Raw genomic sequence first — 17649 nt, forward strand, 5'->3', positions numbered from 1 at the left:
AGTACCCACAGAGACCCATAGAGACCCACAGAGACCCATAGACGTGCATGAGTGACAAGCCACAGCAGTGTGATTGGCGGAGGTTTGGTCCACCCTACGCCAATCATCCCTCCCCGTTTCTGTGACGACCCTCACGCTCACATCGCCGCGGCAACGGCTCACAAGGGATTTAAACTCACAAACTAGGCATGCTCAGCTGTGCTTTCATCATCATCAGCATCATCATCATCAGTAGTTGTAAACATGAACCCGTAAAAACAAAGTTTTTCACTATAAATCCTTTATATGCGTGGCATCGGTTTTATTTTATTATTCATTTCAGTTTTTCTTGAGTAAGAGTTTCATTTTTATCACATTGGTATTTTAAATTAAATATGAAAAAAAACATTTCCTAAAAAGTGGAAAATTTTGGAAAAATTTTTCCACGAATATAAATAGTCACGCACAACGAGTCTGTGTGCAAAATGTCAGCTCGATTGGATCACGGGAAGTGGATTAAAAAACGACCGAAAGATTTGCACGGTCGTAAGCGCGCAAGCAAGCAAGCAAGCGAGTGAACTTAATATAAAGGATTTAAAAAGAAACTTAACTTTTGAAAACTCGACAATGTATTTTTACAAAGTAAGGGAAAAGCAGGAAGATTACTCAATAATTTGTTTTATTTCACCAGCTAAGGGGCCCACTGAGAGAGGAGAGAGAGGAGAGAGACTTGACTATGAAACAACTTTTATTGCCGCCAGCAGCAACAGCATATAAAATACACAAAGTCACCAGCAACACAAATGAAAACAAACGCTACAAATCGACGCGCTGTGGCGCTAAAAGCACCGTGCACAACACGAAAGAAAAGCCACGTGGTTGTTGTGGTGGTGGTGGTTGTGGTGGTGGTGGTGGTGGTGGTAGTGGTAGTGGTGGTGATTATGTTGATGGTGGTGGTGGTGATGATGGTGGTGATGGTGGTGGTGGAGGTTGTGGTGGTGGAGGTGGCGATGTTGGTGGCGGTGGAGGTGGTGGAGGTTGTGGTGGTTGTGGTGGTTGTGGCAATGGTGGTTGTGGTCATCGCGGACGCCACGGTGACGAGCGAGCGCTTCACAAGGTGAACACCACGAGGGTGCCGTCCACGCTGCTGCAGAGAGAGGGGAGATTGTCCGGCTCCCCAGCGTTCGAAGAAGACGTGCACATCAATGACGCGTGTGTGTGTGGTACGCGAGAGAAGAGACAGAGTAGAGGAGAGAGGTGAGAGAGTAGAGGAGAGAGGTGAGTAGAGAAAGACTGACTATGAAACAACTTTCATTGCCGCCAGCAGCAGCAACAGCACTGGAGGCGATTTCAATATGAAACGCACAAAGTCACCAGCAACACAAATGAAAATAAACGCGACAAATCGACGCGCTGTGGCGCTAAAAGCACCGCGCACAACACGAAAGAAAAGTCACGTGGTGGTGGTGGTTGTGGCGGCGGTGGTGGTGGAGGTTGTTGAAGGTGGTGGTAGTGGTTGTGGAGGCGGTGGTGGTGGCGGTGTTGGTGGTGGCGGTGTTGGTGGTGAAGGTGGTTGTGGCGGTGGCGATGGTAGTGGTGGTGGTGGTGATGATGTTGATGGTGGTGGTGGTGATGATGATGGTGGTGATGGTGGAGGTTGTGGTGGTGGAGGTGGCGGTGTTCGTGGCGGTGGAGGTGGTGGAGATGGTGGTGGTGGTGGTGGTGGTGGAGATGGTTGTGATGGTGGTGGTGGTGGTCATCGCGCACGCCACATTGACGAGCGAGCGCTTCAGAAGGTGAACACCACGAGGGTGCCGTCCACGCTGGTGCAGAGAGGGCTAGAGAGAGAAGAGAGAGAGTAGAGAGAGAGGAGAGAGCGAGCGAGAGGAGACCCACAGAGACCCACAGAGACCCACAGAGACCCACAGAGACCCACAGAGACCCACAGAGACCCACAGAGACCCACAGAGACCCACAGAGACACACAGAGACCCACAGAGACCCACAGAGACACACAGAGACACACAGAGACACACAGAGACCCACAGAGAACCACAGACACCCACAGAGAACCACAGACACCCACAGAGACACACAGAGACACACAGAGACACACAGAGACCCACAGAGACCCACAGAGACACACAGAAACCCACAGAGACCCACAGACACCCACAGAGACACACAGAGACACACAGAGACCCACAGAGACACACAGAGACACACAGAGACCCACAGAGACCCACAGAGACCCACAGAGACACACAGAGACACACAGAGACCCACAGACACCACGTACAATCTCAGTACAACTGGCACAAAGACGCAGTCGCAGACTCGCTGTTGGCAGGAAGCGTCGCCTACAAAGCACGCCACCAAGCACTTGAGCGCACGGGCGAAATCCTAAGCGTAGTGGACACCTGGACGACAGAGACGTTGAGTGGAGAGGCAACACGTATTTATTAAATCCTTTATATTAAGTTCACTTGCTTGCTTGCTTGCGCGCTTACGACCGTGCAAATCTTTCGGTCGTTTTTTAACCCACTTCCCGTGATCCAATCGAGCTGACATTTTGCACACAGACTCGTTGTGCGTGACAATGCATTTTCGTGAAAAAAATTTTTCCAAAATTTTACACTGTTTAGGGAAAAATAAATTAATATTTAATTACCAATTGCTTAATGGTGCCAGACAATCATCTGACCCATAGGTGGCAGCCATCTCAAGCCAGAGGACGAGAGGACTCTAGCCGCCACGATGCCACGCATATAAAGGATTTATAGTGAAAAACTTTGTTTTTACGGGTTTACCTGTTACAGCTTCACACTCAAACAGGTAACGGGTATTTTTTTACCCGCTACTCTCAAGGGAGGTATTCCCACTCTGACTCGCCTACTCTCTAGGAGGCTACCTGACCTGGCCCAGCCAAGGCCCAGGTCTCGACCACCAGCCACACGAACCCGGCCCTTACAAGGATGTCGGCTGGGTGGGGAGGGGCTGGGTTGGGTGGGGTGGGGCTGGGTGGGAGTGGTGAGGGGTGGGGCTGGGTGGGGAGGGGCTAGTCACCCCGTGGTGCCCTTATAAAACTCAACGTTTAACCTACTCACGCCGGCTTGTGCCCGCCCTCCTCTGACCTGCTGCCCTTGTCAGGGCCGGGCAGAGCAAGTCAGCGGTGCAACTACGGAGGCCAGAGGTCGCAAACGGGTTTTGATTCCTTACCCGTACCCGTACCCAGCCGCACCAGGGTCGCAAACGGGTACCCGTACCCGGCCGTACCCGTACCCGGCCGGGTAAGGGTAGCCGGGTATCGGGTAGGGTACAGGTATCGGGTACCCGGTTGCAACCTCTGTTGCTTCCGAACACGGCGGCGGCAAGCGCAGCCGCCGTTCTCGGAAACCCGGAGCACAACGAAGAAATGACAAAATAAACTCCTTCAAAAAATCATCGAGATTCGAAGCTTTCGTGACTGCAAGGATTCATACTTTCGATTTAAAGCTTTCGTGACTACAGGGATTCACCTTCTTGGTTCTTTCGGTAAAGTCACGTAGAACGCAAGCAGCCGTCCTGCATAATGCACGGGCATAATATGACTTTGAAACCCCCCGCCCACCTCCTATGCATTTCACAAGTAGTACTAATCCCATATCTGCATTTCCCATAAATATGCTAAATTCCTCTTGATATGCAAATTCTTTTGTCAAGGCGCTCTTCCCCTTCCAACCCAGCAGCTTAAATATACGCTCCAAGCCTGGGGTGTGTCATTCAGACGCTGTCTTCCCGACAGACCTGGTCTTCACCTGAGGAAGGCTGCTTGCGTTGTGGCCGAAACGTCGTGAGAATTGTATTTTATTATGTTTAATTTTTATTATTTTATTATTTCCCTTCTACGTGACTTTACCGAAAGAACCAAGAGGAGGATTCATACTCATTGGTTTTTACGGAAAAGTCTCCGAGACACACTTACGCGGTGTTGTGCTTAATCGCTACGTTGTCCCCACCTGAAGAAGGAAGGACGCTTGTGTTGGCGCCCGAAACGTCGTGATTTCATTTAGTTGTTTTCATTTATTTTATTTTTTTACCTACGTGATTTTACCGAAAAAAGCAGGGCATGAATCCTTAAAAAAAAGTTTTTTTTTAAACAACGACTCAACACTGCACCATAGACTCAACACTGCACCAGACTCAACACCGCACCATAGACTCAACACCGCACCATAGACTCAACACCGCACCACAGACTCAACACCGCACCACAGACTCAACACTGCCCCACAGACTCAACACTGCACCATAGACTCAACACTGCACCACAGACTCAACACTGCCCATAGACTCAACACTGCACCACAGACTCAACACTGCACCATAGACTCAACACCGCACCATAGACTCAACACCGCACCATAGACTCAACACTGCACCATAGACTCAACACTGCACCTTAGACTCAACACTGCACCATAGACTCAACACTGCCCATAGACTCAATACTGCACCGTAGACTCAACACTGCACCGTAGACTCAACACCGCACCATAGACTCAACACTGCCCCATAGACTCAACACTGCACCATAGACTCAACACTGCACCATAGACTCAACACTGCACCATAGACTCAACACTGCCCATAGACTCAATACTGCACCATAGACTCAACACTGCACCGTAGACTCAACACCGCACCATAGACTCAACACTGCCCCATAGACTCAACACTGCACCATAGACTCAACACTGCACCATAGACTCAACACTGCACCATAGACTCAACACTGCCCATAGACTCAGCACTGCACCATAGACTCAACACTGCACCATAGACTCAACACTGCCCATAGACTCAGCACTGCCCATAGCCTCAGCACTGCACCATAGACTCAACACTGCCCATAGACTCAACACTGCACCATAGACTCAACACTGCACCACAGACTCAACACTACACCACAGACTCAACACTGCACCATAGACTCAACACTGCACCACAGACTCAACACTGCACCATAGACTCAACACTGCACCATAGACTCAACACTGCACCATAGACTCAACACCGCACCATAGACTCAACACTGCACCATAGACTCAACACTTCACCATAGACTCAGCACTGCAGCAAAGACTCAACACTGCACCATAGACTCAGCACTGCAGCAAAGACTCAACACTGCACCACAGACTCAACACTGCACCACAGACTCAACACTCCACCACAGACTCAACACTGCACCATAGACTCAACACTGCCCATAGACTCAGCACTGCACCATAGACTCAACACTGCCCATAGACTCAATACTGCACCATAGACTCAACACCGCACCATAGACTCAACACTGCCCCATAGACTCAACACTGCACCATAGACTCAACACTGCACCATAGACTCAACACTGCACCATAGACTCAACACTGCCCATAGACTCAGCACTGCACCATAGACTCAACACTGCACCATAGACTCAACACTGCCCATAGACTCAGCACTGCCCATAGCCTCAGCACTGCACCATAGACTCAACACTGCCCATAGACTCAACACTGCACCATAGACTCAACACTACACCACAGACTCAACACTGCACCATAGACTCAACACTGCACCACAGACTCAACACTGCATCATAGACTCAACACTGCACCATAGACTCAACACCGCACCATAGACTCAACACTGCACCATAGACTCAACACTTCACCATAGACTCAACACTGCACCATAGACTCAACACTGCACCATAGACTCAACACTGCCCATAGACTCAGCACTGCCCATAGACTCAGCACTGCCCATAGCCTCAGCACTGCACCATAGACTCAACACTGCCCATAGACTCAACACTGCACCATAGACTCAGCACTGCAGCAAAGACTCAACACTGCACCACAGACTCAACACTGCACCACAGACTCAACACTCCACCACAGACTCAACACTGCACCATAGACTCAACACTGCCCATAGACTCAGCACTGCACCATAGACTCAACACTGCCCATAGACTCAATACTGCACCATAGACTCAACACTGCACCGTAGACTCAACACCGCACCATAGACTCAACACTGCCCCATAGACTCAACACTGCACCATAGACTCAACACTGCACCATAGACTCAACACTGCCCATAGACTCAGCACTGCACCATAGACTCAACACTGCACCATAGACTCAACACTGCCCATAGACTCAGCACTGCCCATAGCCTCAGCACTGCACCATAGACTCAACACTGCCCATAGACTCAACACTGCACCATAGACTCAACACTGCACCACAGACTCAACACTACACCACAGACTCAACACTGCACCATAGACTCAACACTGCACCACAGACTCAACACTGCACCATAGACTCAACACTGCACCATAGACTCAACACTGCACCATAGACTCAACACCGCACCATAGACTCAACACCGCACCATAGACTCAACACTTCACCATAGACTCAACACTGCACCATAGACTCAACACTGCACCACAGACTCAACACTGCCCATAGACTCAGCACTGCCCATAGACTCAGCACTGCCCATAGCCTCAGCACTGCACCATAGACTCAACACTGCCCATAGACTCAACACTGCACCATAGACTCAACACTGCCCATAGACTCAACACTGCACCATAGACTCAACGCTGCACCATAGACTCAACACTGCCCATAGACTCAACACTGCACCATAGACTCAACACTGCCCATAGACTCAACACTGCACCATAGACTCAACACTGCCCATAGACTCAACACTGCACCATAGACTCAACACTGCCCATAAACTCAACACTGCACCATAGACTCAACACTGCACCATAGACTCAACACTGCACCATAGACTCAACACTGCCCATAGACTCAACACTGCACCATGGACTCAACACTGCCCATAGACTCAACACTGCACCATAGACTCAATACTGCCCATAGACTCAACACTGCCCCATAGACTCAACACTGCACCATAGACTCAACACTGCACCATAGACTCAACACTGCCCATAGACTCAACGCTGCACCATAGACTCAATGCTGCACCATAGACTCAACACTGCACCATAGACTCAACACTGCCCATATACTCAACACTGCCCATATACTCAACACTGCACCATAGACTCAACACTGCCCCATAGACTCAACACCGCACCATAGACTCAACACTGCCCCATAGACTCAACACTGCACCACAGACTCAACACTGCACCGTAGACTCAACGTCACACCATAGACTCAACACTGCACCATAGACTCAACACTCCGCACCTCCGATTAGCACGGTTAGCTACGTACGTTACGAAAGAAGTTCAACACACAAACATATATTCTCTACGACAACGCCGAGTTTAGTTTCTGTTGGGTTCCCCCAGCATCTCCACTGCACCATCCTCGCATCTCTTTCACTCCCAGCCCCACCAACACGCAAAGTTAAGGTTTCGTACCTTGGTGTACAAATAAAAATAGACCAGCAATTCCATACGAACTCCCCACTGGTTAACTAATTAGTCGTTACTTTAAGAATAGGTTCAAGCCTTTCTGCCAATAAAACACGAGTCGTGTTCGGATGTTAAGACGCCAAACTGAAACCTTTTGCAAGGAATCACGTTACTGCATTAGCCACATATACTTATGGTGAACATTCAGACAAAAAAACATGCTCTGCCTGTACATGATGCATTGTACTTGAAACTGATTGGTCCACACCAGAGACAGCTTTCTTTAGAGCCCAGTCTCACCATCAGGACATTGAGAGCTCGCGGAGAGCAGCAGAGGTCGCAACCGGGTACCCGATACACGTACCCTACCCGATACCCGGCTACCCGTACCCGCTCAGGTACGGGTACGGGTACCCGTTTGCGACCCTGGTGCCGCCGGGTTCGGGTAGGCCGTGAGTCACTGGTGAGTCACCGTTTGTCACTCGTTTCGGGTCGGGTACGGGTAGGGAACGGGTACCCGTACCTGGCCGGGTAGGGTACGGGTACCCATTTGCGACCCTGGTGCGGCCGGGTACGGGTAAGGAATCAAAACCCGTTTGCGACCTCTGATGAGCAGCTACATCGTGGGACAAAACCTCCTCTTATATTCTCATACTGGCAAGGGAGGTCAAACGACGTCGTAGTTAGTGGCAGTAACTAGTTGACCCTTTGGACAGGCATCGGCCCACTGCCGGGATACGATGCGGAAGGGAGGAAACGCCGAGGCGAATCCTACCGGAGGCCCACCGGATCGCTGCCGAATGCCACCGAGGTCCACCGAATGCCACCGTATCTCACAAAGTCCCACCAAATCCCAGCAAGTCCCACCAAATCCCAGCAAGTCCCACAAAGTCCCACCGAATCTCAGCAAGTCCCACCAAAACCCACCGAGTCCCACCAAAACCCACCGAGACCCACCAAATCCCAGCAAGTCCCACCAAAACCCACCGAGTCCCACCAAATCCCAGTAAGTCCCACCAAAACCCACCGAGTCCCACCAAAACCCACCGAGACCCACCAAAACCCACCGAGACCCACCAAAACCCACCGAGACCCACCAAAACCCACCGAGACCCACCAAAACCCACCAAATCCTGCAAAGGTCGAACCGAACGCCACGCAATCCTGCAAAACCCCACCGAACGCCACCACCAAATACCCACCGAACACCATCAAATCTCACCGGAATCCCACCGGACCCCACCAATACCCACCGGGAATCCACCAAGAACCTCCGACCTCCCCAACGCCCTGCGTACCTTGGTGGTCACGATACAGAGGCAGTCCATCATCCCGAACGTGCACGACCATTCATGCACTCCCCGGCGCTCGGCAGGCGCCGCTGCCGCCGCCGCCGCCGCCGCTTCCTCCTCTGTGCCGGACTGCGCCCAGCCCGATCCGCTGCTCTCAGACCTGCTGCTCTCCGACCTGCTTGTCTCCGACCGGGATGTCCGTGACCCGGTTGTCCGTGACCCAAATGTCCGTGACCCGGTCGTCCGTGACCCGGTCGTCCGAGACCCGCTCGTCCGTGAGCCGCTGGCCACCGACGCCGCCGACGACGACGCAGACGAGGAGGAGGAGGAGGTCCCGGACGACGGTCGGGCGGAGGAGGACGCGGACGGCGAGGTCCCCGCTGGCGTCGCCGCTGGGGGCGGACGCCCGGCGCCCGCGCGCCGACGCCCGGGGCCCGGCGTGGCGCGCGCTGCTGGCAACGCCGGCGGAGGCCGCCGCCGCGTCCCGCGCTCATCAACTCCGAGCGCACCGTGGGGGCGGTGGGGGCGGCGGCGGTGGTGTTAGCGGCGGCGGTGCGAGTGGTGGTGGTGGTGGTGGCAACGATAGCGGGCGGCGGTGGCGGCGTTGGCGATAGCTGCTGTGGTCGTGGTGGTGGTGGCGGTCACAGTGGTGGTGGCAGGGATGGAGTTGAATTTGATGTCGGCGGTGACGGTGAGAACCGCTGCTGCTGCTGCTGCTGATTCGGTGGCGACCGCAGCTGGTGCCGCTGTGTCCGGCGAGAGACGACGGGCGGTGACCTCGTCCGCGGCTAAAGCTGCAAGCACGGCACCAGTCCCCGTCGCCGTGGCGATGGCAACCGGCGGGTCCCAGCGACGGGCGCCGAGAGCTTGCGGGGTTTAGCCGAGTTTGGCGGCGGCGTCGGCGGCGGCGTCCGTAAACTTCCAGAATTCCCAGTTTCTTCGACGTAGCAGCAGCAGTGTGCCCAACAACTCGTGGCGGGAGCAGGGGGGGGAGATTGAGCCCCTTGGGGGCAGGCCAAAGAAACTAAAAAGTTCCGTCTTCAAATAAACAAAAAAGTGTCAAAGTGAAACCCGGCGAAGAAAAACCGGCGGCCGCCGACCCGTGAGATAGATGCTGGCGGCGGCATCGGCAGCTTCGGCAAGTTTCACCGGCACCGGAGCGGTGGTGGTGGTGGTGGAGGGGGTTGGTGGTGGGAGGTGGGGCGGTAACGGAGTGGGGTAGGGGGCGGTGTTCATGTATTGAAGAAAAAACAAAGCAGCCTATCTCTCGCGGTGTCGGCAGACGCGGAAGGAACGGTCCCTCGCGCCAAGTAAATCCCGCGGCATTTCACTCTCGAGCAAAACCTCTCCGAGGGAAGACGAACGAGAGGCGGGAGAGAGAGAGAGAGAGCGAGAGCGAGCGAGCGTGGAGAGAGGAGAAAATAAATCCGAAAATCCTCCACGCAGAAACTAGACGATTTCACGAGGCTCTCAGCGTCGCTTCGAACGCCTTGCGGCTCTGCGTTGCCAGCAGCAGCAGCGGCAGCAGCAGCAGCAGCAACAGCGGCAGCAGCAGCAGCAGTAGTAGCAGCAGCGGCGTGAACGGTGCCGGGGCCGTAACAACGTCGATTCGTCGAGCGTGACTCACTCGGAGTGGGCGTGTGTTTGGGCTGCTCACTGCCCCCCCACCCCCTTCACCACGCACGCGCGACATTACCAGCTCTCCCTCCCCCTCCTCTTCTCGCTCCGCCTCCGTTCGTCGCGTTCCTGCGGCTCATTCGAGCCCGGTGATGCCGGCGAGATGCCGGGATGCCGACGTCACGGCGCGCGGCGATCGACGCTTGGGTCGCTTGGCGCGCGTACGCACACGCGCGCAGTCGGCTGGCACGACCGCTGGCTACACCGGCACGCTCGCTCGGCCCGCTCGCCCGCTCCCCCGTGCCGCGAGGAATCCAACAAGGTCCCCCCCCCCCCCACCCCGAACCCCACCACCCCCTCACCACCACCACCACCCCCCCAAAGACAATAACAACAATAATTGTTATCGGAGCCGTTACATAATTTAGATTTTTTTTTTTCTGTGGTCGTTAAAGCGGGTCACCCGACAGACGACGACGACGAATTCCGAAGGACGTCGAGCAGAGGGGGGAGCGGAGGGCGGAGCGGAGAAGAGGAGGAGGAGGAGGAGAGATAGAGGCGTGCAGAACGAGAGAGAGCGAGAGAGAGAGCGAGTGAGTGAGCGACAGAGTGAGCGAGAGAGTGAGCGAGAGAGTGAGCGAGAGAGAAAGCGAGAGAGTGAGCGACAGAGTGAGCGAGAGAGTGAGCGAGAGAGTGAGCGAGAGAGTGAGCGACAGAGTGAGCGAGAGAGTGAGCGAGAGAGTGAGCGAGAGAGTGAGCGAGAGAGTGAGCGACAGAGTGAGCGAGAGAGTGAGCGGGAGAGTGACTGAGAGAGTGAGCGAGAGAGTGAGCGAGAGAGTGAGCGAGAGAGTGAGCGAGAGAGTGAGCGAGAGAGTGAGTGAGAGAGTGAGCGAGAGAGTGAGCGAGAGAGTGAGCGAGAGAGCGAGAGAGTGACTGAGTGAGTGAGCGAGAGAGTGAGCGAGAGAGTGAGCGAGAGAGTGAGCGAGAGAGTGAGCGAGAGAGCGAGAGAGTGACTGAGTGAGTGAGCGAGAGAGTGAGCGAGAGAGTGAGCGAGAGAGCGAGAGAGTGACTGAGTGAGTGAGCGAGAGAGTGAGCGAGAGAGTGAGCGAGAGAGTGAGCGAGAGAGTGAGCGAGAGAGCGAGAGAGTGACTGAGTGAGTGAGCGAGAGAGTGAGCGAGAGAGTGAGCGAGAGAGTGAGCGAGAGAGCGAGAGAGTGACCGAGTGAGTGAGCGAGAGAGCGAGAGGGAGAGAGAGCGAGTGAGTGAGCGAGAGAGTGAGCGAGTGAGTGAGCGAGTGAGTGAGCGAGGGAGTGAGCGAGAGAGTGAGCGAGAGAGTGAGCGAGGGAGTGAGCGAGGGAGTGAGCGAGGGAGTGAGCGAGAGAGTGAGCGAGTGAGTGAGCGAGAGAGTGAGCGAGAGAGTGAGCGAGAGAGAAAGCGAGAGAGAGAGCGAGAGAGTGAGCGAGGGAGTGAGCGAGAGAGTGAGCGAGGGAGTGAGCGAGAGAGTGAGCGAGTGAGTGAGCGAGAGAGTGAGCGAGAGAGTGAGCGAGAGAGAAAGCGAGAGAGCGAGTGAGTGACTGAGTGAGTGAGCGAGAGAGCGAGAGGGAGAGAGTGAGCGAGAGAGTGAGCGAGAGAGAGTGAGCGAGAGAGTGAGCGAGAGAGTGAGCGAGAGAGTGAGCGAGAGAGTGAGCGAGAGAGAAAGCGAGAGAGCGAGTGAGTGACTGAGTGAGTGAGCGAGAGAGCGAGAGGGAGAGAGTGAGCGAGAGAGTGAGCGAGAGTGAGTGAGCGAGAGAGTGAGCGAGAGAGTGAGCGAGAGAGTGAGCGACAGAGTGAGCGAGAGAGTGAGCGAGAGAGAAAGCGAGAGAGCGAGTGAGTGACTGAGTGAGTGAGCGAGAGAGTGAGCGAGAGAGTGAGCGAGAGAGAGTGAGCGAGAGAGTGAGTGAGTGAGCGAGAGAGTGAGCGAGAGAGTGAGCGAGTGAGTGAGCGAGAGAGAGTGAGCGAGAGAGTGAGCGAGAGAGAGTGAGCGAGAGAGAAAGCGAGAGAGCGAGTGAGTGACTGAGTGAGTGAGCGAGAGAGTGAGCGAGAGAGTGAGCGAGTGAGTGAGCGAGAGAGTGAGCGAGAGAGTGAGCGAGAGAGTGAGCGAGAGAGTGAGCGAGTGAGTGAGCGACAGAGTGAGCGAGAGAGTGAGCGAGTGAGTGAGCGAGAGGTGGGGTTTTTACATAAAGCTAAGTCAAAAAAAATTACGAAATGATGAACGAAGCAAAGTGCCGAATACACCGAGCATCTTCTTGTTTCCTCTGATCGTAAAAAAAAAGGAGAGAGAGAGGCAGCCGAGCAAGCTGGCCGCACCGGGGGGGAGCCAGGAGCTAAAAATAGCTCTCGGGCCGGAACACAATAAAACGATGAATCTTCGCCTACGCTAACGCAACCGCCACCACCATCATCACCATCAACACCATCATCATCACCATCATCATTATCATCATCATCATCACCACCACCGCCACCAGGCCGCGTGTCCAACAATCTCTGGGTGGTGGGGCCAAAAACAGGCCCCCCCACCACCACCCCCCACCACCCCCCCACCCCCCCCCACCACCCCCCCACCACCCCTCCCCACCACCCCCCCACCACCCCTCCCCACCACTCCGTGCTGACTGTGTGCGTCGTGGCTGCTGCTGCTGCTGCTGAGCCATGGTGCGTGCCGCCTGCATGCTAAACGGGTCGCGTGCCGGGAGACTCCGGAGCCGGGGATCGATGATCGCCCACTCGACCACTCGCCCACCAGCCCCCCCTCCTACCAGCTCACCAGCTCACTCGCCCACTCACCCACCAGCCCACTCACCTACCAGCTCACCAGCCCACTCTCCTACCAGCTCACCCACCTACCAGCTCACCAGCTCACTCACCTACCAGCTCACTCACCTCCCAGCTCACTCACCTCCCAGCTCACCAGCCCACTCACCTACCAGCTCACCAGCTCACTCACCTATCAACTCACCAGCCCACTCACCTACCAGCTCACCAGCTCACTCACCTACCAGCTCACCAGCCCACTCACCTACCAGCTCACCAGCTCACTCACCTATCAACTCACCAGCCCACTCACCTACCAGCTCACCAGCTCACTCTCCTACCAGCTCACCAGCCCACTCTCCTACCAACTCACTCGCCCACTCACCCACCAGCCCACTCACCTACCAGCTCACCAGCTCACTCACCTACCAGCTCACCAGCTCACTCACCTACCAGCTCACCAGCCCACTCACCTACCAGCTCACCAGCTCACTCACCTACCAGCTCACCAGCTCACTCACCTACCAGCTCACCAGCCCACTCACCTACCAGCTCACCAGCCCACTCACCTACCAGCTCACCAGCTCACTCACCTACCAGCTCACCAGCTCACTCACCTACCAGCTAACCAGCTCACTCACCTACCAGCTCACCAGCTCACTCAGCTACCAGCTCACCAGCCCACTCACCTACCAGCTCACCAGCCCACTCTCCTACCAGCTCACCAGCACACTCACCTACCAGCTCACCAGCTCACTCTCCTACCAGCTCACCAGCCCACTCACCTACCAGCTCACCAGCCCACTCACCTACCAGCTCACCAGCCCACTCACCTACCAGCCCACTCACCTACCAGCTCACCAGCCCACTCACCTACCAGCTCACCAGCTCACTCTCCTACCAGCTCACCAGCCCACTCACCTACCAGCCCACTCACCTACCAGCTCACCAGCCCACTCACCTACCAGCTCACCAGCCCACTCACCTACCAGCCCACTCACCTACCAGCTCACCAGCTCACTCACCTACCAGCTCACCAGCCCACTCTCCTACCAGCTCACCAGCTCACTCTCCTACCAGCTCACCAGCCCACTCTCCTACCAGCTCACCAGCCCACTCACCCACCAGCTCACCAGCCCACTCTCCTACCAGCTCACCAGCCCACTCACCTACCAGCTCACCAGCTCACTCACCTACCAGCTCACCAGCCCACTCACCTACCAGCTCACCAGCTCACTCACCTACCAGCTCACCAGCTCACTCACCTACCAGCTCACCAGCCCACTCACCTACCAGCTCACCAGCCCACTCACCTACCAGCCCACTCACCTACCAGCTCACCAGCCCACTCACCTACCAGCTCACCAGCTCACTCACCTACCAGCTCACCAGCTCACTCACCTACCAGCTCACCAGCCCACTCACCTACCAGCTCACCAGCCCACTCACCTACCAGCTCACCAGCCCACTCACCTACCAGCCCACTCACCTACCAGCTCACCAGCTCACTCTCCTACCAGCTCACCAGCCCACTCACCTACCAGCTCACCAGCTCACTCTCCTACCAGCTCACCAGCCCACTCACCTACCAGCTCACCAGCTCACTCTCCTACCAGCTCACCAGCCCACTCACCTACCAGCTCACCAGCTCACTCACCTACCAGCTCACCAGCTCACTCTCCTACCAGCTCACCAGCTCACTCACCTACCAGCTCACCAGCTCACTCACCTACCAGCTCACCAGCCCACTCACCTACCAGCTCACCAGCTCACTCTCCTACCAGCTCACCAGCTCACTCACCTACCAGCTCACCAGCTCACTCACCTACCAGCTCACCAGCTCACTCACCTACCAGCTCACCAGCCCACTCACCTACCAGCCCACTCACCTACCAGCTCACCAGCTCACTCACCTACCAGCTCACCAGCCCACTCACCTACCAGCTCACCAGCTCACTCACCTACCAGCTCACCAGCTCACTCTCCTACCAGCTCACTCACCTACCAGCTCACTCTCCTACCAGCTCACCAGATCACTCACCTACCAGCTCACCAGCCCACTCACCTACCAGCCCACTCACCTACCAGCTCACCAGCCCACTCACCTACCAGCTCACCAGCCCACTCACCTACCAGCTCACCAGCTCACTCACCTACCAGCTCACCAGCTCACTCTCCTACCAGCTCACCAGCTCACTCTCCTACCAGCTCACCAGCCCACTCACCCACCAGCTCACCAGCTCACTCTCCTACCAGCTCACCAGCTCACTCACCTACCAGCTCACCAGCTCACTCACCTACCAGCTCACCAGCCCACTCACCTACCAGCTCACTCTCCTACCAGCTCACCAGCTCACTCACCTACCAGCTCACCAGCCCACTCACCCACCAGCTCACTCACCTACCAGCTCACCAGCCCACTCACCTACCAGCTCACCAGCTCACTCACCTACCAGCTCACCAGCCCACTCACCTACCAGCTCACCAGCTCACTCTCCTACCAGCTCACCAGCTCACTCTCCTACCAGCTCACCAGCCCACTCACCTACCAGCTCACCAGCTCACTCACCTACCAGCTCACCAGCCCACTCTCCTACCAGCTCATCAGCTCACTCACCTACCAGCTCACCAGCTCACTCACCTACCAGCTCACCAGCCCACTCACCTACCAGCTCACCAGCTCACTCACCTACCAGCTCACCAGCCCACTCTCCTACCAGCTCACCAGCTCACTCACCTACCAGCTCACCAGCCCACTCACCTACCAGCTCACTCACCTACCAGCTCACCAGCCCACTCACCCACCAGCTCACTCACCTACCAGCTCACCAGCCCACTCACCTACCAGCTCACCAGCTCACTCTCCTACCAGCTCACTCACCTACCAGCTCACCAGCCCACTCACCCACCAGCTCACCAGCCCACTCACCTACCAGCTCACCAGCCCACTCACCCACCAGCTCACCAGCTCACTCACCTACCAGCTCACTCACCTACCAGCTCACCAGCTCACTCTCCTACCAGCTCACCAGCTCACTCACCTACCAGCTCACCAGCTCACTCTCCTACCAGCTCACCAGCTCACTCTCCTACCAGCTCACCAGCTCACTCACCCACCAGCTCACTCACCTACCAGCTCACCAGCTCACTCTCCTACCAGCTCACCAGCTCACTCACCTACCAGCTCACCAGCTCACTCTCCTACCAGCTCACCAGCTCACTCTCCTACCAGCTCACCAGCTCACTCACCTACCAGCTCACCAGCTCACTCACCTACCAGCTCACCAGCCCACTCTCCTACCAGCTCACCAGCCCACTCACCTACCAACTCACCAGCTCACTCACCTACCAGCTCACCAGCCCACTCACCTACCAGCTCACTCACCTACCAGCTCACCAGCCCACTCACCCACCAGCTCACTCACCTACCAGCTCACCAGCCCACTCACCTACCAGCTCACCAGCTCACTCACCTACCAGCTCACCAGCCCACTCTCCTACCAGCTCACCAGCTCACTCACCTACCAGCTCACCAGCCCACTCACCTACCAGCTCACCAGCTCACTCTCCTACCAGCTCACCAGCCCACTCACCTACCAGCTCACCAGCTCACTCTCCTACCAGCTCACCAGCTCACTCACCTACCAGCTCACCAGCCCACTCACCTACCAGCTCACTCACCTACCAGCTCACCAGCTCACTCTCCTACCAGCTCACCAGCCCACTCTCCTACCAGCTCACCAGCTCACTCACCTACCAGCTCACCAGCCCACTCACCTACCAGCTCACTCACCTACCAGCTCACCAGCTCACTCTCCTACCAGCTCACCAGCTCACTCACCTACCAGCTCACCAGCCCACTCACCTACCAGCTCACTCTCCTACCAGCTCACCAGCTCACTCTCCTACCAGCTCACCAGCTCACTCACCTACCAGCTCACCAGCCCACTCTCCTACCAGCTCACCAGCTCACTCTCCTACCAGCTCACCAGCCCACTCTCCTACCAGCTCACCAGCCCACTCACCCACCAGCTCACCAGCCCACTCTCCTACCAGCTCACCAGCCCACTCACCTACCAGCTCACCAGCTCACTCACCTACCAGCTCACCAGCTCACTCTCCTACCAGCTCACCAGCCCACTCTCCAACCAGCTCACCAGCCCACTCACCCACCAGCTCACCAGCCCACTCACCTACCAGCTCACCAGCTCACTCACCTACCAGCTCACCAGCTCACTCACCTACCAGCTCACCAGCCCACTCTCCTACCAGCTCACCAGCTCACTCTCCTACCAGCTCACCAGCTCACTCACCTACCAGCTCACCAGCTCACTCACCTACCAGCTCACCATCTCACTCTCCTACCAGCTCACCAGCCCACTCACCTACCAGCTCACTCTCCTACCAGCTCACCAGCCCACTCACCCACCAGCTCACCAGCCCACTCTCCTACCAGCTCACCAGCTCACTCACCTACCAGCACACCAGCTCACTCACCTACCAGCTCACCAGCTCACTCACCTAC

The 17649-nt window shown here is 56.0% G+C and overlaps 1 protein-coding gene across 3 annotated transcripts in view; it reads right to left on the minus strand.

The window, feature by feature from the left end:
• Positions 1 to 17649, minus strand: part of LOC144952365 (disks large homolog 1-like) — a 209621-nt gene that overhangs the window by 151643 nt on the left and 40329 nt on the right. Inside the window, exon 1 of one of the 3 annotated variants that reach the window (XM_078882753.1) lies at positions 8722 to 9235. The exons of the other annotated variants lie outside the window; for them this stretch is intronic. Within the exon in view, the coding sequence (XP_078738879.1) occupies positions 8722 to 8754 (33 nt within the window). The 5' untranslated portion in view covers positions 8755 to 9235. Of the gene's footprint in view, positions 1 to 8721; positions 9236 to 17649 lie in introns of those variants that run through there. 3 annotated transcript variants of the gene reach the window in all.

The sequence above is a fragment of the Lampetra fluviatilis genome, chromosome 67, assembly GCF_964198595.1.
Source record: "Lampetra fluviatilis chromosome 67, kcLamFluv1.1, whole genome shotgun sequence".
In the NCBI taxonomy this organism is placed as follows: domain Eukaryota; kingdom Metazoa; phylum Chordata; class Hyperoartia; order Petromyzontiformes; family Petromyzontidae; genus Lampetra; species Lampetra fluviatilis.